At 36.1% G+C, this 23,723-nt stretch overlaps 1 protein-coding gene across 1 annotated transcript in view; it reads left to right on the top strand.

Annotated features, from left to right (window-relative positions):
• The window catches only part of LOC103604232 (guanine nucleotide exchange factor VAV3-like), a 71,322-nt gene that overhangs the window by 5,112 nt on the left and 42,487 nt on the right, over positions 1–23,723 (top strand). Inside the window, exon 2 of the mRNA XM_008588799.1 lies at positions 18,377–18,442. Coding sequence (XP_008587021.1) covers positions 18,377–18,442 — 66 coding nt within the window. The remainder of the gene's footprint in view (positions 1–18,376; positions 18,443–23,723) is intronic.

Raw genomic sequence — 23,723 nt, 5'->3', positions numbered from 1 at the left:
CATTTCCTCCTAGTTCTAGTTTCCTGAGAGTTTTTATCAGTAGTGGATGATGGATTTTGTCAAATGCTCATTCTGTATCAATTGAAATGATTGTTTCATTTTTCTTTTTTAGTTTGTTAATATGGTGAATTTGATTGATTTCCATATGTTAAACTCATTTTGCCTTCCTGAAGTAAATCCCAGTTGGTAATGATATATTAGGTTTTTTATATATTGTTTTATTTTCCTGCAATATTCTGTCCGGTTTGAGTAATAATGTAATAAAATATAATTTTATACTCAAAGAATTAAATTGGGAACTATAACCTGCTTTTCAATTTTCTGAAAGAGGTCAGTTTAGTCCAATTTTTATTGCTATAACTGGATATCTGAGATGGGTAATTTATAAAGAAAAGAAATTTATTTCTTACAGTTCTGGAGGCTGGGAAGTTCAAGGTTGAGGGACTGCATCTGGTGAGGGCCTTCATGCTAGAGGGACTCTCTGCAGTGTCCCAAGATGGTGCAGGGCATCACTTAGTGAGGGGCTAATGAGAGATGGTCAAAGTAGCTTTTATACCAGACCCACTCTCTTGATAACTAACCCATTGTCAGTAATCCCTTAATCCAAGAATGGATTGGTCTATTCATGAGGGCTCTCCTAAAGGTCCCATCTCTCAACACTGCTGCATTGGGGACCAAGTTTCCAACACATTAACTTCTGAGGGATACATTTAAACCATAACAGAGATTTTATAGAATTGGCATTATTTCTTTCTGAAGTGATTTGTGGAATTCACCAGAGAAGATATCTAGGCCTAGAATTTTCTTAATGGGATGTTTCTTAAAACTACAATTTTAGTTTCTTTAATAAATTATCTATTTCTTCTTGAGTGTGTTTTGGTAGTTTGTATTTTTCAAGGAATATATCCATTTTGTTTAAGTTGTCAAATTTAACATCATGAAGTTGTTCATAATATTTCTAAATTATTACTACAGCTCTTAAGAGCTGTAGAGTCTGTAGTGGTGCCATCAAATTTAACATCATGAAGTTGTTCATAATATTTCTAAATTATTACTACAGCTCTTAAGAGCTATGGAGTCTGTAGTGGTGCCATCTCTCATTCCTGATACGGGTAATGTGTGTCTTATGTTCTTTTGGTTCCACCCACCTTCCCCCTCCAGTCAGTTCAACTATATGGGTATGAATTTTGTTGATCTTCTCATAGAACCAGCTTCTGGTTTCATTGGTTGTCTATATTGTTTTTCTCTTTCTATTTCATTGATTTTTGTTCTGGTCTTTATTAATTACTTCTTATTACTTTGGATTTAATTTGCTCTTTTTCTAGTTTCTAAGGTTAGAGTGTGTTTGCTCATTGCTTTGAGTACTTTCTTTTTCTAATATAGGCATTTAGTAGTATAAATTTCTTTCTAAGTACTACTTTTGCTATTCCACCAAAATTTTGGAATGGTGTATTTTCATTTTCAGTCTGTTCAAAATATTTTATAATTGCCCTTCCAAATTCTTCCTTTTTTATTATTTTATTATTTTAACTTATCAATATACAGTGTAGTTGATTTTCATCTTCTTTACCAATTCCTCTTTCCTTCTTCCCTCTCCCCCTTCTCCCCATCAACATCATATGTGTTCACTTGTCTTAATACATTCAAGGAATTATTGTGATTGTTGTGTCTTTCCCCCCATTTGTTTGTTTGTTTGTTTGTTTGTTTATTTATTTATAGCTCCCACAATTAAGTGAGATCATGTGGTATTTCTCTTTCTGTGCCTGGCTTATTTCACTTAATATAATTTTTTCTAAGTCCATCCGTGTTGCTGTAAATGGTAGTATTTCATACTTTTTTATAGCAGAGTCGTATTCCTTTGTGTAGCTATACCACATTTTCCTTATCCACTCATCTGATGATGGACATTTGGGCTGGTTCCAACTCTTGGCTAACCCCCATCTTTTGATTTCTTTTTATGGGTTATTTAGAAGTATATTATTTAGTTTCCAAATATTTAGGGATTTCCCAGACTTATTTCTGTTCTTAATGTTTAATTTAATTCCATGTCATAAGAGAACACAGTTTGTATGACTTGAATCATTTTAAATCTCTTAAGAATTGTTTTGTAGCCCAGAATATGGTCTATATTGGTAAATGTTCTATGTGTACTTGAAAAGAATGGGTATTCTGCTTTTGGGGACTGGGTTATTCTACAGTGTTAGTTAGTGTCATTCACATGTTCCATGTCCTTACTGATTGATGCGATAGCCATTCAATCCATCCACCCTCTTACATTCCAGTTAGAAATCTTTGTATATCTTGTTCTTTCCTCTCACTCCCCCGTCTCCACATCTCCTTAGTCATCAAATCCTCCTCATTTTATTTTCGAAATCACGGTCAATGCATTTTTTACTTTTCATCTCCACTGTCACTTCCTAGTTTCTCCTCTGATCAACGGTTGTGTGACATTTGAGATTACCTTCTAACTGGTCTCCGCAGATGCCTTCTAACTTACCTCTTCACCTCCAGAATTGTCTGCCTCAGCTATTTTCCATACCACTGCAAAGTTCAGATGCAATTGCATAATCTCTTGTTAAAGTCTTTTCGTTTCTTCCTTCTGACTGTACAGGCTTCACATTTCTTAGCCTGTATGGAGGCATCGTGAACCAGAAGATCCATACGTTGCAGTCCCTGCCTACTTCTCTGACTTCAGATCTCACCATTCTCCCACTTGCCATATGTTCATCATCTCTTCCATGCACCCCTACCTCCCACTCTATAACATTTCACCTGGAGCTGCCTCTGTGAAATCTTTCCTGCCCTCTTTCTCCTACCCCTACTCCTAGGCAAACTGGGCAGAATTCCCTCTTATGCCTTTCTTGTTGTAATAATGACAACAATAGAACCGACAACTTATGTTCAGTATACATTTGTATGTACAAGGTAGCATTCTAAACACACTTCACATATATTAATACAAATAATACTAATGAAAATTCTATTACATGAGTTATTATTGTCCTCAATTTACAGGTGAGTAAACTGGGCCACTATGAAGTTGAGTAGCCTGCCCAAAGCCAAGCAGCTAGTAATTTGGCAGAGCTGAGATTCACATCTAGGAATTCTTAGCCTAGAGTCCAGGCTCTTAACTACTTACTCTTAGCTGTCTTTATGCTAAATAAAGAAACTGGTTTCATGGGTTCATTTCATTACCATCAAATTTGTGACAGTGTTTTAGTTTTGTGTGTATTATACAACAATTTATTATTTCTCATAATGCTGCAGGTTGATAAGATTGTTCTGCTTCATTTAAGGTTGGCTAACGTTGTCTGGGAGAGTTGTCAGACCCAAAATGACCTCATCCATGGGGTGGACAGTTGGTGTTAGCCACTGTCTGGCAACTCAGCTGAGGGTGTCACATTGACCTCTTCAGTGGCTTTTTGGTCTTCTTCACAGCATGGTGGTCTCAGGGTAGACCACCCTTCTTACATGGTAGCTGGTTCCCAAGAGTGTAAAACAGGAGTGCTAGACTGTCTTAAGCCTTACATCCACAGCAGGCCCACAATTACTTCTGCTGCTTTCTATTGGCTAAAACAGCACATGGGCCAGCCCAGATACAAGGGGAGGGGACTATACCAGCTGAATACCAGGAGTTCTGGTTCACTGGAGACCACCAAAGTAGCGGTGTGCCACGACGGAAAACATTTTTGAAGCTATCTGAGCAGCTCTAAGAATAAACTACTTTTGTAAGCAGTTCCTAAGGGCACTGAAAACCAATCAGTTTCTCATAGTAGAGAAAGGGACAGTAAATAATGAAGCCAAACACAAAATGTTGTAGGTCTTGGTGCATGTAAATGTTTGCAAACTAGGGTATGTCTGAGATCACTCTGAAGATCATGGGATAGCCCAGCAGGAATCCTAGAAACAGGCGTAGTGTGTGCTTAGAGGCATTTAGCTTTAGAAAGATAATTTTGAACCTCATACTTTTGTAACTGAGCCCTCTGTTCCTTCCCAGTCTTATTTTTTTAACTGATACCTTAGATTTATAAAACTTAATTGCATAGTATTTTTTTTCACTTTTTTTTTCTATCACATTAGATATAGGTGGTGCTTTCAATTTTTTCCATAATGTTTTCAGATTCATTATTTCATTCATTCCTCACAGCAATCAGTGTTGAAAGTAGGATTATTCAGGTTCTGTGACAACCAGCCCAAAACTCCTTTTACTAAATTGTACTGCCTGCCATTCTTTCTAGACAAAAAGAAAGATACTATTAGCTGTCATTTCCTCTCAGTGGCCTAGAAACATGAAGATTTTCTGGTATGATGGTAGAATGGCTTTGGAAATGCTCAAGAAAATTACATAATAAATGAGAACCACTAGAGGACAAAATGTGTGTGCATGTCGGGGGGGGATATGTAATGGTTAGGGACAAGTTTCGAACGGAGAAAAACAATTAGCACATTTATTTCAGATCAGCAAGTATGTATTGAGTGCCTTGTACTCACTACTCATGTACTGCTCACACTTCAATTATCAACTCCAATCATTGGTTTGACACTAGATTTTCTGTCTTTAGAAGAAACCATTTTTGCTTGCCTGCAGCTAATGATGTGTTTGAATTTTCAGACGTGTTAAAAGTTCATCTAGTGTTTCTGACATAGAGGTACCATGAGTCAGAATTGTCTTGTGGATACCTCTAAGCCAGTCAAAGGATTTTTAGCCAACAAATGCTAACTTTGTTGAAAAGAAGAATGTCAGAGTGAGAAAGCCTGGATTCAAGTCATGCATCTGTAGCCGAATAGTTGTATGGCTTGGGTCAAGTCCCTTAATCACTGTGTAGCTTAGTTTCTTTATATATCACATGAGGGAGGGTGGAGCCGAGCAATGCTTACACCCGACTGAATCATGTGGGGGAGCCTTGCAATAATGTCAACACACAGCTCCACTTCCAGAGATTAAGGTACAATTGGCCTGGGTCGAGCCCAGGCCTGAGTAGTTTGTATAAAGCCCCCAGATAAATCTAATGTGAGCCATTGGTTAGATGATCCAATTGGTAAGATTATGTGGTAATTATGGCATTATCCCCAGCTCACTGTGTGATCATTGATAGCAAACCAACTTATTAGGCATACCTACAAAATAAAGTGTTACAATGAGTTCAGACTTTGGCTGTGATAGTTATCAAATAAAGGGTACATTTTTAAAGAATTAGTGTACAGTAAAAATACACTTGCCTCAGACATTGTGCTAAACTTGATATAATTGTTTTTCCTAATTCAGAGCATTTCAGCTCTTACAATGTCCCAAGGCTGTCATTAAATCAGTTTTTGTTTCACAGACTGGACATATGGAAGGTACACGTAGGAAACTGGGATGAATCTGCCAGACATTGTGCTAAACTTGATATAATTGTTTTTCCTAATTCAGAGCATTTCAGCTCTTACAGTGTCCCAAGGCTGTCATTAAATCAGTTTTTGTTTCACAGACTAGACATATGGAAGGTACATGTAGGAAACTGGGATGAATCTGTACTTAGTCAATGGCATGATCTAGAATGGCATGTTTTAAAAGATTCTAAACAAAAATATCTCTTCCTTGTTGGGCCTAAATGTATGAAGAATGTATTGGTTGATTCTTTGATGTAACGTGTGTCTTTAGGCATATTTACCATGTGATTCCATGTATGTTAATTTGCTGATTTTCATGTTCTAAGAAGACATGCAGTTTATGGTTTGCATCCTAAAAGATGTGACTCCCCCACTGGGGATTTTAAAAAATTGCTTCTGAGAACATAATTTTTAAGCACCTCTTTTTGGTCCCTTTCCAGTCTCATTTGAGATTGCACATAATTAGCATCAGAGAAGCAAGTTAAATGTTTTTCTTTCTTGTGCTAGAATTTAAGAAATCATAGCTCATTTTGCTGAGTGTTAGTTACTGACTCTGCCATCTACTAGCAGCATGACCTGAAACAGATTACTTACTCCATGAGCCTCGATTTTAACATTTGTAAAGTGGGAATAACAATAATAATCACTGCATGCAGAACAGAATGAATAACAGTCTAGCACACTGTTCATAAGCAGTGGCTCCTACTCATCCATTAGTCTCTCCATCCATCCATCCATTCAAATACTTACAAAGTGCCTACTGTGTGTCTGACTCTGTGTTTCATATTGGGAGGACCAGAAACAAGGCAACTAGTTTCTAACCTTGTGGCCTTAATGATCTAAAGAATGATCAGAGCTCAGGGTAGGTGAGGCACCTGGTCTCCATTCTGAGTTTTTATTAAGGGTTTTTGTAAATCATTTCATTACAAATATATCTATAGAGTTAAACTTGTAGATAAAAATCTAGAAAACTTATGGAATGTTACAATGGCTTTGCATTTGAATTTCAAAAATGTCTTTGTACTAGTTAAGTGCTTTGGCTTATTTGGAAATTTTCAAGAAGTTATGCTTTCTAAACTGTTTTCTCCTCTATTTTTTCAAGTGAGTCACTTCACTTATTAGTGTGGAAAGTGAGATTTTATAGTAGACTGTCATGTTTTCTACATATTCTATGTCCAGAGAATACAAATTATCCTCTACTATCTACCAGGAGCTTTCTTTCTTCGAACAGCTATTAGTCTAGTCTGAATTATTATTATAACAACAGTAATTTCTAATGCTACTGAAGTGAGTGGGCTGTCTGCATTTTCATTATAACTTCTTTCAAACAATGAATCGTCAATTGAGCTATAAAAATACGCTCTGTTCAATGTTAAATCTTTGCATTGAAAGGATTCATTTCGGCAGCTTTTCCTTTTCTCTTTGTCTTCTTTTTTCTTTCCTCTTTCCTTGAAAGTTCTATAAAATTGTCTTCAAGTGAAATGAATATAAAATGGGAAATTATCCATTTAGGGTACATTTTCTAGTGCAGGTGGAAGGCACAGATTTTTATTGAGCGTAAGAATATACAGAACAATTATAATCATGTCATCCAACTGATGATGTTAAACCTGTTGCTTTTAAGTCTTTGTCACAGTATGTGATAATAAAGGCTTAATAACTACAGACAACATCTTTCATGCTATAAAAGATTGTTCATATTATAAACTTTATTTTCCCGGAAAAGGTACAGATTAAACTTATCAGGGAGGGAGAGAGGGCAAGAGAGAAACAGACAAATGTAAAATCAAGCCACGCCATCTATGGTTCCTATTGCAATAGAGTGCTTTTTATGTGTTTTCTTCTTAGAATAAAGCTTGTGAAACAGTGAGGGTCCTGTGTCTTATATCATGGGGTTTTATTTGCTCCATTGTCATTTATATCCATATGTTCCATAAGGAGAATTTTGTAAGCTAATTGGAACCAAAAGGCAATTATAAGCAGTAGAACTTTAATCAGTGCCAAAAATATATATGTATTTTTATCTACAATGAAAGTTAAATAACCTAGAAAATAGTTGTGATACTTCACACTTACGAATCATGCATCTACATGCTCTTTACTCAAAGGAGTGAAACTGTTTTTACACACACTTTTATTAATTCACAGAGATCTCCATAAAGAGATTAAATGGAAAATCATGTTACACTCATTTAGAACTTTTGTTTTAATGGGCCAAATTCATCACCTGTCTATAGGTTGGAAATCGCAAAATTAAAATTAGAGTCTCTTCCAGAATTCTGGTCTCCTACTTTAGTTCTGTATGTTAGACCAGCCTAACTTTGTTTTAGAAGAGTCATTTTATTTATTTTTTTGTAATACCTCTAAGTAAAACACCTTTTTAAAGGCAGTTTAGTTCTTTTTGGTAGAAAAATCAGGAAGCAAAACACTGCTTTATGTATAAGCTTTTGTATTTAAATTTTTGAAAACTTTTTGCCTCAAAGGTAGAGTCATGCAGGAGAGAATAAAAAGTCAGAAAATAAGTTGAGCTTAGAGAGAATGTGAGAGCTTCTCAGAAGGACGGAAGCATTCCGAGGCACACTGAGTCCAGAGGCAGAGAACCTGGTAGATGGGTGGATCTTGACTTGGCCAGGAGCAAGGAGGTGTTAAATTTCCCTTACATTCATCTTTGCTACCAAGACGCAATGGTGATGATGTGCAGTAAGTTGGCCTTTGTCTTAGTATATCTTGTGAAGAATTACTACTTTCCATGGAACTGCTTGTATTTGGCATTCAAGTAAACAATAGTTTGGGTGATTTTTTTTTAACATATGTATTTTCCTCATTTTAAGCTAAAAAAAAAATTGAAGGGTTCAATTGGGGGTAATCTTTTTCACAGGAGACATGTTTTCTTAAACTTTCAGCCATTGACGTGTATTTTACTTTTTGCCTGTGTTTTCCCTTCTACCCCCATTCTCTTCACTAAATCTGTCTTTACCATCAAGGCTCAATACTGGTGTCACCTTCTCTGGGGTCTTCTCTGAACCAGAAAGGCTTCTGTCGTAGCACTCGTCATGCTCCGGGTCTGTTCATTCTTCTCCATGCCTAGTTAGAGCACTCCGGAAAGATAAGAACCCTGGCTCTCATCTCTTTATCTCCGTGGCCTGGAACATAATAGGCGTTCCGTAAGTCTATTCAGAGATGCTATTTTCATAATAAGTTATTTACACGTTTTCAAATTCATTGTTTATCAACTCAAAGCATACTTTATGATGTTATTTGAAAAAAAACTAAAATATTCATTCATCCTACCAGATTTAAATTTGTATTTGTTCTCTTGGAATACTGGTAAAGCTATTCAGCATTGTGTTCTCAAATTCTTCATCTGTAAAATGGAATTTCATTACTTAAATGACTCACAGAGGTGTTGTGAGGATCACAGGATGTAAACTTGAAAGGAAATTGAAAAGGAGAAAAAGTGTATTTCTGCATAATGATTAATGATTCTGAAAGATAAGCTTCATTCTCCAGAAGTGGGAAAATCATTATCTGGTGTTGTTGTTGTTTTTTTAATTTCATCTTCCCCATATTTTATGTAAAGAGTCCCACTGACATATATGGACTCATAGGAGACCACTCTGCCTTCCCAATTCCTGTACCCAATTCTTGAAATTTCTTTTATCAGAGATTAAACTTTCTGCTCCATAATTAGACATAAAACTACAAACGATAAATTCTGAAGGGAATGGTTGATTTAAATAAACATCAGGGTAAAAATCACGAGCTCTTTCCTCAGAGCAGGTTTGGATGAGGAAGACCTAGGATACCTGAAGCAGAGTGAAGGACACGCAGGAAGGAAGCGGAGAGACAGGTTTGCCTAACTGTGAAAACTAACTTTGCCCAGGGAGTGTGAGTGAGAATTTAAGTGATCTGTGCAATCACACGTCATCTGACCCCGAAGTCCTCTGAGGGCCGGAGAAGAGAGGTGCAGCAGAACGGCATTAGTAGATCTTTCCTCCCAGCACCTCTGCCTGTGACTTTACAAGTCAGTCACTTCAAAACATTCTTTTTCTTTGCTCTAGATTAAGAGGAGACTTTTCTAATCCTTTCTACACCACACAGGAATATTAGCTCCGATAGAATTTTCTAAAACTATGTATTTTTTCTTCCTGATCTAAAAGGTAAGTGTCAGGTTGCATCATAGTCACAGATTAAAAAAAGAATCAAATCTCCTTGGTTAAGAAAACTGATTTCTGACACCAAAAGACTCAATTCTTTGGCATTATAAACCAGAGAGTCAACATCTCAGGAAACCAAGTGTTCCCCAGTTCAGCTTCCTACTCCAAGGTTATTTATTTCTTTATGAAGCCCCAAACTTGGTATTTATCATGGCAAAGATACCTTTTTTTTTTTGTCTTTTTTCGTGTCCGGCAACGGATCGCAACCCTCAGTGTCGCGCCCGTACCGGACCAGGACCGGCAACGGGGTCGCAACCCTCAGTGCTGCGCCCACACCTCGCTCAGCCAGTGAGCGGGAACCGGTCTGTATGTGGGATCCGAACCCTCGCGCCCCCAAAGATACCTTTTCAGGTAGTGTTGGAGCACAGTTTCAAGGTGTTCCTCAGTCCACCTTGGCTCCTCTGAAATGCCTCTCACCACTTGCTGATGTATTAGCCAGTCCCTCGCATAAAATCAGGAGAAGCCATGGCAGAATTCAGACTGTGTGAGGGGGAGATAAAGAGCTATGTGAAAAGTGTGGATGGAGGCTTAGTTGGTATTAGTATATCCTGTAATCATGACACCTTTATTTTGATAGGTGCTTACCTTGAAAAATTGAGTATTTTGACCCCGAGATTATCAGGGTCCCTAATTAATAGAAAGGAGAAAAAGGCAGCACATGACTCTAATAGAACAAGGGAGGCCCTGGGAAAGATGATTACAGAAGATAATAGACATTAGTAAAGGCCTATGAGAAACATTTTCCCTGGGAGACTGCCAGCTGGCTTTGATTGAATAGATCATAAACCGAGTTTGCAGGAATGCTTCCAAGTGTACAGACTGTATTATTAGAATTGGCAAATCTCCTGACAAAGTGGGTGAGGTCCTAGTTGTTAACTCTCAAGGTGGGCATTTTTGGTTAACAGTTTTTTACTTGTTTTTCCAGTGTCAGTACAGGGCAAAGTGTAGGTGTAATATACTTACGTGAGGACACTACCATACAAGGAGAAAGTTCTGAGAAATTCTATTGTGGTCCTTTTTCTTTCATTATTTCATTATCACATAAGCCATAATTACTAAAAGTTTGTGTCAATCACAGAATACTTTCAGTGGGCTATCAGTCTGGAGTTGCATCTGACGTAGCTATTGATTTGATACTACAAGTGGTTTCAGTAGAGCTTGCCCTTTAGAATTTGGACCAAATTTTTCAAATTATAATATATATTGAATTTTAATTATTCATAGTAATTTGAATTCCTGAAGAATGAATGAATGAATAAATGTAATTCCTAACAAGTCAACTTTATTCACTTGGGGAAAATAAGTGACTTCACACTGAATTAAAATGAATGTCATTAAAGAGCTGAAATGTCCTTCTCTTCTGTAAATAAATGCTATCAGGACTGAATTACTGACACATCAATCATATCCGTAATTAAGAATTTGTATATCAAATTTTTTTTGGCCTACAGCTACTGACTGGATAACTATAGGAACCAGGAAAAAGTACATATGAAAACAAAGAACTTTGGTGATAGCAGAGACCTTAGAAATCCTTGGGTCAAACTCTCTTATTTCATATATGAGGGTATTGAAGCCAAGAGAGGTTAAATGACTTACTTAAGATCAGAAGGCCGAAAAAAGAACACCAGGTTCCCACTCCCTAATCATATTGTTATTACCTCATTGGGTTTTTCTGATCTTAAAATTTCATAAAAATTTAAGATAATAACCAAAGCAAAAGCTAAGTAAGGGAGTGACGTTATCTGAATGAGATCTTTGAAGACAGAGGCCCTATCTATTCACTTTTAATCCCCGAGTACCTAGGACAGTGCCTTGTACATATTAGGAAATCAGTAAACTTTTCATTAAAATATTAATTCTGTTCTTAGTAGAGAAGTAACATTTCTTAAAAATTCCTAATGCTGCCATGAACATTTAATATGTGTAGTGCTGTTATTCAGAATATTTTCCTTATGATTACTTGTGATTAAAATCACCAAGGATAGAGAAATATTTATTTGTTGTCTGCCAGGAGTAGAAAAACAAATTTCTTCGGAACTTTGTTAAGCCTGGGTTATTTTGGGAGTTACATGGCTTCTTCCCAGCTAGGATTTTTTTCCAAGATGTGGTAGAACTTTGTTCTTTCCAGATTTTGAATTGAGTAACCACTTGGGATTTGGCTTACCTTCATGCAGACTGGCTGTTTGCTGACTTCTTTTTCTATCATCAAAGATATTGTCTTGTTTACTTCACCAGAAAAACAGTCATAAGATTATGATTCAGGATTGTATTATGTATCTCTCTCCCAGTGAGACTTTGAAGAAAAAGCCTGAAGACACCCGTAATCACAGAATTCCCATTCTTGCTGAGAAATACAGGGACCTCATTGAATATGTTTTTTGAATAACATGAAAAATATTCTGCAAAGTCTCATTTCACTGTTATGTTCATCTCATATCTAATAAGTGTAGAAATACAACTTAGGGCTTTTTAGTGGTGTTTTCTCTCAGTGTACATTTCACAACTTTTTTTTTTTTTAGGGTTTTTGACACTTTCATCTGCCAAAATTACAGAGATGTAGTAAACACAGTTTTTGTGTGTACTGGAAAAACCGTCAAATATAATTGAGGCCTTTGTTATATATTTTGATGACTTGATGCAGTTAACTAATTATGATTGTGTTTTTCTAATAAAGCAAATAAGACAATACCTTTGATGATAAGCAAAAAATTCAGCCAGCAGAAAACCAATCTGCATGTAGGTAAGCCAAATCCCAAGTAATTACTCAATTCAAAATCTGGAAAGAAGAGAAAGTTTATGCTACATCTTGGAAAATGTCCTACTTGAAAAGAAGCCATTTAAACCCCCCAAGTAATCCAGGCTTAACAAAGGCTTGAAGAAATTTGTTTTTCTAATACAAATTGAATATAAATTTAATTTCAAAGATCCTAGACTAAGGTACAAGTTTTTTAAAGTTATTCAGAATTCTAAGCCTATGACAGCCTCATAACTACAAGTCAACTATACTAGGAATATTAATTTCATGCGGTCGTTTGAAAAACCTCATGAGCATCTTTTACTATTTATACATTAGATAAAAGTTAAAGATTCTGTCCTCTTTTGACTAAGAAATAATACAAGTGCATGGCTTGTGGTTTTGTTCTTTTTTGTGTGTGCGTGAATATTTTGAAATTCTTTATAGTGACTATTCAGTATAAGCATATGCAATTATGGTTGGCAAATTTTCAAGGTGTTCACTGGTGGGAAAATGTATATCTTACTCATCATATAGGAGGCAATTAACAATGACAGAATATGTGTACTTGTAAGAAAGCATTTGAGTAAAGAAATGGACTATCAAATATAATATTTCCTGTTCAGGCAAAAGTGATATGAGTCTATAATACTTGTGGTATAGCAAGTTTGCCTAAATATAAGGAGAGTAGTGGGATTATACACAGAATTAGGCATTACTATTTTAATAACCCATGAATAGGCTGATTAAAAATGGAAATGTAGAAATAAAAGAATTGATTAAAAATAACCAAAAAGCAATATTGCAGATCAAATAGAAAATAAATACTTAGCATTTACAACGTGTCTTTACACATGTTAATTCTTTGATCCATGTAACAACCTGGTGAGACATATGTGGCAGAGTTTGTCATAATCCTCGTTTTACCACTGAGACTTGCCTAGGGCTGTACAGCTTTTTATAGCAGAGCTAGGAATAGAACAAGCTCTTCTGAGGCCATGTCCCTGTGACACCAACACCCTTGCTGTGTTTTCCAAAAACCAGGCCCAATGTATGTCTAACTGATGACGATGCTTACAGTATAGCTGCAGCTATGATCACAAATCACTCCTTGCCAAAGGCCAGTTTCAGACTGGGTCTTTTCTTGATCATTCCCCCTTTTATAGTCCTTTTATTCCATGGCATGTCCTCGTAAAACTTGTCAGAATAAATCCAAAAATAGCACTTGCTTTTATCTGTCTGTGTATGTATCAATCCATCCATCCACCCATCTATTCATCTACACGTCTAATTTATGAACTAATTTGTATGTATATTCACCCATAGTTCTATAATTCATGGCCACGCTGTATGTCTTCTTCAACCACACATTCACACTGTGTATTTCTGACAGTGGGAAACTGACTGGACAGGGTGACAGTTGCTCTAGCCATTACCCATGTGTGATAAATTGCTTAGTAATCTCCACAGCACCATCGTGCATATGTTGAGAGTATTTAGGGCATTGTAACTTGGAAGAATTTCCAATCTTTCATAAATAACCATTAATCTGTCCCTTTTACATTCGGCTTTCCACATCTGTTTCAAATTGCTCAGTGCTATTGCAGGAGTGCATTAAAGCTCCAATCCAGGTAGTATTAAGGGGATAAATGAACCTCAGGGAAGAGTCACTGTATTTTTCTTAAAGCAGTTCTTCCTCCTCTTTACAAAGTTAGGAGCCAAGCAGTTTACGATTAAGATTTTTGGAAGACATCCTCTGTCATTTTAAGCCATCCCTACCCATGGGTTTAAAACTGCAGTTGTAGCTCTGACATGCCAGCATACACTAATGATTTTCTCCATATAGGTAGATTGTAAATACAGTTCTACTGGCAAATATAAAGTAGCCTTAATTTAGTATGCTTCACTGTGGATTTGAATGGAAGAAAAATGAGGAATAGTTAAAACCTAAGGTCAGTTAGAAATACGTAAGTGCCTGAATATGCATTTATATTCGTGATGTTCAGGAATTTCAGAGAAAGTTGTCAGTTGTTTTAGTTTGGTACTTTTTTATGAGAAGCAATTTGCTTTTCCACAAAAAAGGCATTGTTATCTTATGAATTATTATTTTCATAAAGTATCATTTAGTATTGTTTTGCTTTGTGTCTGCTCTAATTTTTGAATGAAAATTTTAAAGGTGCATCTTTTCTCACCATATACAACCCATAGCCTATTTTCTCAGGTATTTTCTAGAGGAAGTATTTTCATAAGAATGACCCAACCTGTACTGTTAGATTTACAAAATCTAACACATAATACAGAGATGCCCTACAGAATAAATGCATATAAAGATAGCACCGTAGGTGTATCAGACAACACATAAGTATGAAAGAGGGATGTTTGCAAGTTGACCTTGAAGATGTTAAGGGACTCACAGAATATCAGACAGGAGGATAACTAAAAGATGATTCCTTATCTCTGGCATTTATAATAGGCATAAAAGGGATGACAAGCTGATTATCTGACTCAGAATAAAATCCCCACAGAGGAATGTAAAGAAAAAGAAAATTTAGTTACATGTCTCTCATCAAGGTTAGTACAAATCTCATAGATCATCACATAAAGTGCACTAAATCACTGGCTTTGAAGCTGTTTTATTTCAGAGTTACAGTCTGCAACTCCATCTATGCATAGGGGATTGACAGCTGTTCCATCCATTACTGTTAATGAATTACCAACATACAACCTGCACACATCCACCAAGACACCAAAGACACCCCTCCTACACACTACTTTGTTTTGAATCCTCCAAATGTTGTAGGATGGCTATTTCCTTAATAAGCGGAAATTACTGAATACATCACTTATTATTTCCTATGACTAAAACTGGCATCTCATAGGAATTAGTGAGGAATCGTAACTTTATTCATCCATTAAGATAAGTTAAATTATCTCTCACCTCTTTGTCATCTAAGGAATACCTATGACTATTAAAGAAGCATAATCTGCACTGCTAGGACATTTAATTAATGTAAAAGCAGTTCAGAATGTCCTTAGTGGCCAGCTTAAATTATCCCCCTCCTGAAAGACTTTGATAGTGTCCTTGAAGTGAGGTGAGAAAGAACAAAATGGTTTTTGATACTATGACAGTGTGTGTTGGTTTGCCCAGAGCAGTTCCACTATATATTTTTTGTCCTGGCATAGTTATTAATTACTACCCCCTTACTCCATAAGATTCTGCTTTGAATGGAAAATTATATGTCCACCCAACTTTAGGGCATTTCTTATATAACCATGGTCCCTTCCTGTACCATCTAGGATGATTTCTGTTCCCATTCATGACTTTTGCATGGAACACTTTGTTCTACAAAGGAAGAAAGAGAAAAAACCTGCCAGTCCGTACACCTTCATGAATTATAAAATGCATTGCACTTTCTTCTATCTTTCATTCATGTGTCCTCATCTCCCTTCTCTCTGTTTCATGACATTGCACTCCCCAACACACAGTCCTTATACAAAGTGTCAGGAACAGTTCAAGGAATATAACACAAAGGATATATGAATATTTTTATGTAAAAACAGGCAGCTTAATGGTTCTCAGTGTTTGCCTTTGTAAAAACAAAGTGTAATATATTTTATTCTTTTTAATGAAGGGAAATTTAGGGTCATACCCTAAATTGACATGGGCTTATCGAGTTGATAGATACTCCATTTACAAACATTTTTAAATTCCTACCATGCATCAGACCTCGGACATACAAAAATGTCCGAGACGTTGTCCTTGATCTCAGAGAACTCACGGTCTAGTAATGGAGAAGATCGTGCAGAACAATAATTACACATGCTACTAAAGTCTGTACTTCGCAAGTGTTACTACTGTATATGCTGCTGTAAGTGCACGAAGGTGCAGTAGGAGAACAGGCATGGAATTAAATCTGGATCTGCAGTTTGGGGAAGGTTTCATAGAAGACATGACGGAGGAGGCGATGTGTGAACTGAGTTTTGGAGGACGAACAGAGTGCAGGTATCAATCAATATGAGAGGCCCTGTGTCAATTTTGTTTAAAGGCAGAAGGTACTATTACATTGGCCGACACGCACAGTCACACAAATATCAGTGCTTCTCCCAAACTCTCCATTCTGTAGATAAAGACCTTTGTTGTTATTCTGATAAAGAATGGGGATTGACAGTTCATTGTTCTTATAATAGCCATAATTTTCTAACTTGTTGATATACCGTCAGTTCAGAAAGACCATTCTAAAGCTCTCTTAGACCTTTCCTCTGCAAAATAGACTGATTTCCTTGAGCGCACTCTCAGAGGTCTTATTTCTGTTTTTTAAAAAATCACTCTCATTCTTAGCTCAGTCAGTGTATGGATCCCACCCACATACCCTCGTGTTTTGCACTCAGGTAGCACTGCAGTACATTTATAAATGAAGGTCTGTCTAGTGGTGTAGTCCCCAAATACCATACGTTTTTACTTGTCTCTCAGTGTCATACTTAAAATAAAGCACCATACAGCACTCAGCAAATACCACTGAGTGAAAGAAACACTGCACCCCTGCCTTATAGTTACTGTTCTGCCTTTGCTCCCTAGTCTCTGATTCTCCTCCTTCCTGGAGGTTTGTTCCTTCCTTCCAGTTACACTAATTTCTGTAAGTTCTGTCTTCCATTTTCTTTGCTCTACATTTTCCTCCTTGACAGTCTTGCTCCTATGATTTTAAGTTTATTTATAAGATTGTCATATAAGTCCATGTGATCTGTGTGAGTGGATTATATAATCAGCTCCCACCCTGCTTCTCAGCAGTTCTCCCAGTCATTAACTCCCACAGTCTTTTCTTCCCATATCTAATCCTCAGGCAAATCTGGTAGACTCCCGTTAAATTCTCTCTCCAGCCCTGTTTCACCTCCAGCTCCTCTCCCCATACCATGGTACCAGTTTCCTAATCATAGTCTCGTCACGCCCATCTATAAGCCATCCTCCACGTTGATGCTATTTTAATTATTCTAAAATATGCAATACCTGTAGTGAAATCCCATCACCAGTGATAAAATTCAAGTATTATAAACTGATTCCTTGCTACCTGTTAGCTTTACTTTCCACTGTCTTCCATTCTGAATCTTATGCTTATGTTTGTACAGAGAGACCGTGCAGAACTCCAAAGTTAGAACATCTGAGTGTGAAGTCTGGCTCTGTCACTTGTTAGCTCTGTGTTCATGGGCAAATAATTTACCTTCTCTGTGTCTCATTTTCCTCATATATAAAATGGGGTAATTAGACCTAACCCAAAAGATCATTGTAGGGATTACATAAAACCAGGCAGTGTCTAACATACAGTAGGGGTTCAATAAATGTTAGCCACTATTAGTCTCCATTTGAAGATAACTATTTGTATTTCCTATGCACATCCTGTAATTTTCTGCCCCTGTGCCTTTCTCATGCTGTATTTTGTTTCCAGAATGTTCTCCTCCACTTCCCCCTCCATTCGTTTAAACCCTACAAACTTTACATTCATGTGCCACCTGTGCCATGTCGCTTTCAGTCAAACCCCTGAAATAGTCCATCTGTCCTTTTAATTTCCATAGCTCTTCCTCTGTTCCTCTCTAACAGTATTTAGCCCTTTCTACCTTGTATTATATTTTTATATGTGTGTATGTATGTGTGTGTGTGTTTTCTCCACTGTAAAAAATAGGGGAAACCAGAAACTATTTTATGATTTTTTACCTTTTCCTCAGTGCGTAACCAAATTAGTATTAGAGAATGAACAGTTCTCCACTTACTTTTTCCCTGATAATCAAGTGCATTGCTGTGAATGAATCTTGACAAAACTAAGATCTTCTCTTTGCCAGGTTATTTAATTGATCTCCTTCTCCTAACCACCCCCTTCTTCCCCTCTGTTCTCCTCTTCTTTCCCATGTCCTGAGCCATAGTAAGTTAATGCTCATCACTTCATACATGTAAATAATTCTGAGGATCCTAAATAGCAACACTGTGTAAGCGAATTATGGGATTTATCATTGGTGGTAAATTTGTTATCAACACTGGCTTTTTTTTTTTTTTCTAACATAGGGTAGAAATTTAGCATCTGGAGAGGTTGGATTTTTTCCAAGTGATGCTGTCAAGCCTTGCCCATGTGTAAGTATTACTATTTTATTTCTTTCTTGTTTTGTTTTGTTTTTGATGCTGTGATTAATTGTGCAAGAATGTACAAAAGATACTGGCAAGGTCCTTCATTAGTTTTTTTAATATTTTCTGGTTGGATCATTTTATTTCCAACATCAGTATGGTTCTGTTGTCAGAAAATATGTTTAAATGTTAAGGAAATATATGCAAGAGGTGAATTTAACTTAGAATTTACAAAATTAAGTTACCTAAAAGGTTTTAGAAGAAATAAACCCATTAGATGCATTGTACAAGTTTCCTTTTTCCCACTGAGTGAGAATGGTAGGTCCAATCTATTCCCAGTCACTTGGGTTATACAGAGATATTACACTTCCACTGATGTCTTTGAAAGCATACGAGAAATTGAAAAGTACACAAATTCTTCTATCAAATATCTAAATATATTTTCTATGCTTTAGTATGTCATTAGTGTTTATTTAATGTCATAATAAAGTTTTCTGAAAGCATCAAACACAGATTAAAGGAGAATGAATATTTACTCAAATAATATTATAGGTGAATATATCATAAAATGCACTGTCTGATGCTTTATGATATTGATAAATTTCTGTTTAAGGTGACACAATTTCACCATCATAGTTTGGTGTTTAAGGTGGATTTTTCCACAAAATTTTCTAAGTTATTGACTCAAAAGTAAATGAAATTCCTTTAGTAATATGATGGAGATGATTGCTTGGGGGAAAAAACAAAAAAGCTCTCCTTAACCTCGCTTGCTATATTTCAGTAGTTCCTGGATTTGTAACTTGACTTTTTAAAATAGTATAAATGTGAATATCTGCCATCCTTGATTTCAGAATGTAGTCCACAGGATAATTTACTACACTCATTCAAGCTTAATTAATTTAAAAAACAAGTAGAATAAAAAAGCATTTGCTATTCTGTTGGTTCTGGGATCTAATGTCACATATTTTTTCTTAGATTATAATTTTGAAAGATCATTGAAATGTGATATGACTCTAATTAGATAAGCAAAAATGGCTGTTTAGCTGATTATCTGTCATTCATATGAACAAGATTCAGCCTTCTTTTCTGTAAAGCAGTAATATTTAAATATAGGCAGGTGGCAGGAGATTATACATTCTAATATTAAGATGTTTGGGAACCTAAAGGAATCAAATCAAGAATATTAAGTGTTTTATATACCAAGTACTGTTTTCTGTTTATGGCCTCTTGAATATGGCATAAAATGAACATTTAAAATTTTATTTAAGGGATTGGATTGTCTGGTATGAAATAGGTGTTAAATATATTATTATTGAATGAATGAACAAAGGAGTTAAAAAACAAATGCAAGTTTCTAGGTATAAATAGAAAATCAGTGCTGGTAGATACTAATTAAATAAGCTTATAGAATCATATTGAAGGATATTTATCACCCAAAAAATGACTAGGAGAAATACGTTCAGAAATTTTAAGATGATAAAGAGTTGTAGAATAATGCATAATTATGGGTAAGACTACCAAGTAAATAAATGTCTATTAAAATTGTACTGCTTGCTTAATGAAATTATAGGTTTATTTGTTGATTGTAAGACAAGTTAGGTTCAGGTAAGTACAAAGAGGAGAGACTGAAGGAGGGGATAAGGCTAAGGGAGCTTGGAAAATAGTATTGCTGTGGCCCTGGGATATATTGTTTATCAGAGTCCATGAGTAGTGCTGGGTGTTCCATTCTTAGCTTAAAAATTATTCTCCTGCATATGCTGTGCCTGTCTCCTCAGCAGTTCTGAGGTATACAGGTAGGAACCTAGAACTGAGGGAAAGACAGGAAGCACATAAATAAAATAACTTAATTTCTGGCAATATGATTGCTAGAGACAAATCTCTGTGCATCCTGGAGTCCTCAGTGAGTGAACTAGGGAAAAACCCATCCCACAGCAGAAGATATGCCTGTTTTGGTTTTGGCTCTGGGTTGGGTAAAAGAAACAAAGAAAGCAACCTTCCCTGAGACTTCCTAACCTTCAATCAAGAAACCACCCAAATGTAAGGCTGGAATTCGTGCCAGCTCTGTAACCTAAATAATTCTAAGCTAGTAATGTTGTTTAAAATGATTATACATTGATTGTTCCCCTGATGAAAGTACAAATTCTCTCTAGGTTGGTGTCTCTTTGTGCATAGTCCTCAAAGGATTTCTACAGATAAAATCCCAGGGAATATAAATTTACAAATTTAAATCATTAAATTCATGAGGAAACAAATCACCTTGAGCCTTTTTATTGTCAGCAAAAACAATAAAATGTAAAATTAGACCCCCAAAAGTCAGCAGATATTGGAATCATCAGATACTAAATTCAAAATTTTATATTTAATATGATTGCAGAAATAAAGGGAATAAAAATCTAAAAGAAGAACAAGACACTATCCAATTGTCTGGGCATATTTCAAAAAGACTCAGATATAGTAACTGGAATGAAAGCCTTAATGGATACATTACGTGGCATATCAGATACAGTTGTGTAGAAGATTGGAGGAGATATCTGAAGAAATTTCTCAGAGAACATTTCAGAGAGATAAAGAAATGGAAAATATAACAGAAATGAAGTGATAACATTCAAGTGCATATTATAGAAAGAAAGAATAGAGATAATGGTAGAGAAGCACTATTCAAAGAAATAATGGCTGAAAACTTTCCAGAACCTATGATAAAACTAATCTTAAGAGTCAAAAGAGTATATTAAAATTAGTCAACATCTAGGCACACTTTAATGAAACTGTAGGACGTTAAAGACAAAATATTAAAACTAACCTAAAAAATATAAGGGAAAAGCCAGATTATAAACCTATAAAGGATTGATGGTTAGACCCACAGCTAACAGCAGCAGTGATGGAAGCAACAAGAGTTTCCATGCCTGCTAATTGTCACCTATCTCCTATTGGACCAGTCCTCCTACAGATAACAACTATCAGCTGTGGACAAAATATAAAAATAAATGAAACAACTGTATGGAGACACTGGCTAAGAGAAGAGTTGACACTTGGAAATGGTGATGATGTTAGATGAGCTTTTTGATTTTATGGCTAGCTTAAAGGCAGTCACTTAGTTGTACCATTCAGAGTGGCTGAAATTCAGATAGAAGCCTTATGGCATGAAGAACTGGCATATGGAGTTTAAAGCAACCACAGCAGCTAGAAAGGGAGGTAGGAAATCTTAGAAAGGAAAGAATCAAATTCTGTGTGTAAATTCTGCGTAAGTCTGTGGTTGGGTGGTGCAGACTCCAAGCAGATCAGCTAAGCTAAAAGAACTAAACTGAGAATTCAACTGCTTCTCTAACCACAGGAGATACAGACTTTGCAGTGGGAGTTCAACCAAGTTAACTGCTTGCTTTAAGAAGAACCACACTCTTTGTAGGAACATAACAGAATCCAGAGTGTCTACAGTATATCGTTCAGAAAGGCAGAAAATGGCAGAAAATGGAAAAATAGTAACCATATGCTCAAAGATGATAGAGTACCCAGAAGGAAATTATCTATAGTTTTGAATAAGGAGCATCTGTACACACAAGGGCCCAAATTACACAGAAGAGAAGTGGGGAGGGCTCATGGCAGACAGAAAAGGTTAGAACCCCACCCTGGTATGGAAATCATAGCTAAGAAGGTAGTCCTGAATCTTCTCATGTCAGAATACACCCACTAAGAGAGAAGAAGCACCGACAGGACATTTCAGGATGGAACAGCTTCAGTTATCTGTTCTGCTTTAGAGTTTCATGTCACCTTTCACATTTTTGGATCTTTAGCCTTTTTACCAGCTATGGGAGTTCACAGCCAAAATATGTTGAAGTTCTTTTCTCTCCTCCTTCCTATCTCCATGGTTTTTTCCCTCCATGGAGAGAAATATTGGTTTAGGAATAAGCATATATTACACATTGAAAGAATACAGAGAGGGAAGGAGAAAATATTTTTCCCATCAGATTTCAGAAGTCACATATCTTATCATCAAAAGAGAAATTGTTAAAGATCAGTTTCTATTTGTGAAAACAAAATGATATAAGAAAATATTTGCAACATTAGGATGGGTATAATTTACCTTCAATATTAATTGCAGTTTATCAGGATTTTACAAAGTGGTGGTATTAAAAATATGATTCATAAGATAAAAATATTTAAATATTACTAATGGTAGGAATGGGTCCAGGAGCACTAATGATATGCCAAATACTCTTCTTATAAGTGCATTATAAAGGATAATAATTTCATCTTGCTGGCGGTATCCCCAACACCTACTGCAGTGCTCAGAGAACAACATTAGTACATATTTTTTGAAAGAGTGAGTAAAACCTCATGAACTAGCTATTCCTTTTATCTCCACATCAAAGATCAGGAAACTGAGGCCTAAAAAGATTAAATAACTTCTCTGAGGTCAAATGGCTCCTAAGTGCAGGAACAGAAATTTGAATCCAAGCTGTCTTAAGATATTATGTTTTTTTTTTGTCTTTTTTACTGACCAGCAACGGGATCACAACCCTAGGTGTTGCGTCCGCACCTCGCTCAGCCAGTGAGCGGGAACCGGTCTGTATGTGGGATCCGAACCCTTGGCGGGAGCGCCGCTGCACTCCCAAGTGGCGCACTGTAGCAGTGCGCCACCGGGCCGGCCCCATGGTAGGAATGTTCTGATCAGAAAGATAATATTTTGATATACAACTCTTAAACTGGAAGGGGAAAATAGTAACAGACCTTTATCAATACTGGCATAGCTAGAGACATTTGCATACACCAGATTTCTGAAATATTATAGTTTTTAATGTGACAAATGAGGGTAACAGTATTTTTAATCACCCAAAATAAAACAGGCCTAGGAATACCATAGAATGTATGTATCAAAGACTTGATGTTTCATGAAAATTTTCTGAACACAAGACAAACTATCTGTATGCCCAGTCTTTTTGCAGGAATTAATAAACTGTGTTCCCCTTCCTATTATAAGTATTTTATGTTATTTTGTGAATATTAGTATACCTTTTTTTGGCTTTCTTCATTTTCTAGTCGCCATCAGCAGCTAAAAGAAGTTTTCTTTCTTTATTTGCCTAGAAAATGCAATATTTTTCTCTTGTGCACAGCTCTATATGAGAAAAGGGAAAAATGAATATTTTCCATAACTTTTTCCTGAATAAAACATTTTCCTGCTGGTAGATTTCAAAATCAGAGTTCAGAATTTGTGTTAGAAAATATGAGTTTACAATCACTGTATATTTATTTTGCATGTTTTCCCGTTATCTTGGGAAATTGAAGTGCTATTTTG

The sequence above is a fragment of the Galeopterus variegatus genome, unplaced genomic scaffold (assembly GCF_000696425.1).
Source record: "Galeopterus variegatus unplaced genomic scaffold, G_variegatus-3.0.2 Scaffold5040, whole genome shotgun sequence".
NCBI lineage: Eukaryota > Metazoa > Chordata > Mammalia > Dermoptera > Cynocephalidae > Galeopterus > Galeopterus variegatus.
This window is presented reverse-complemented; position numbering and strand designations above follow the sequence as displayed.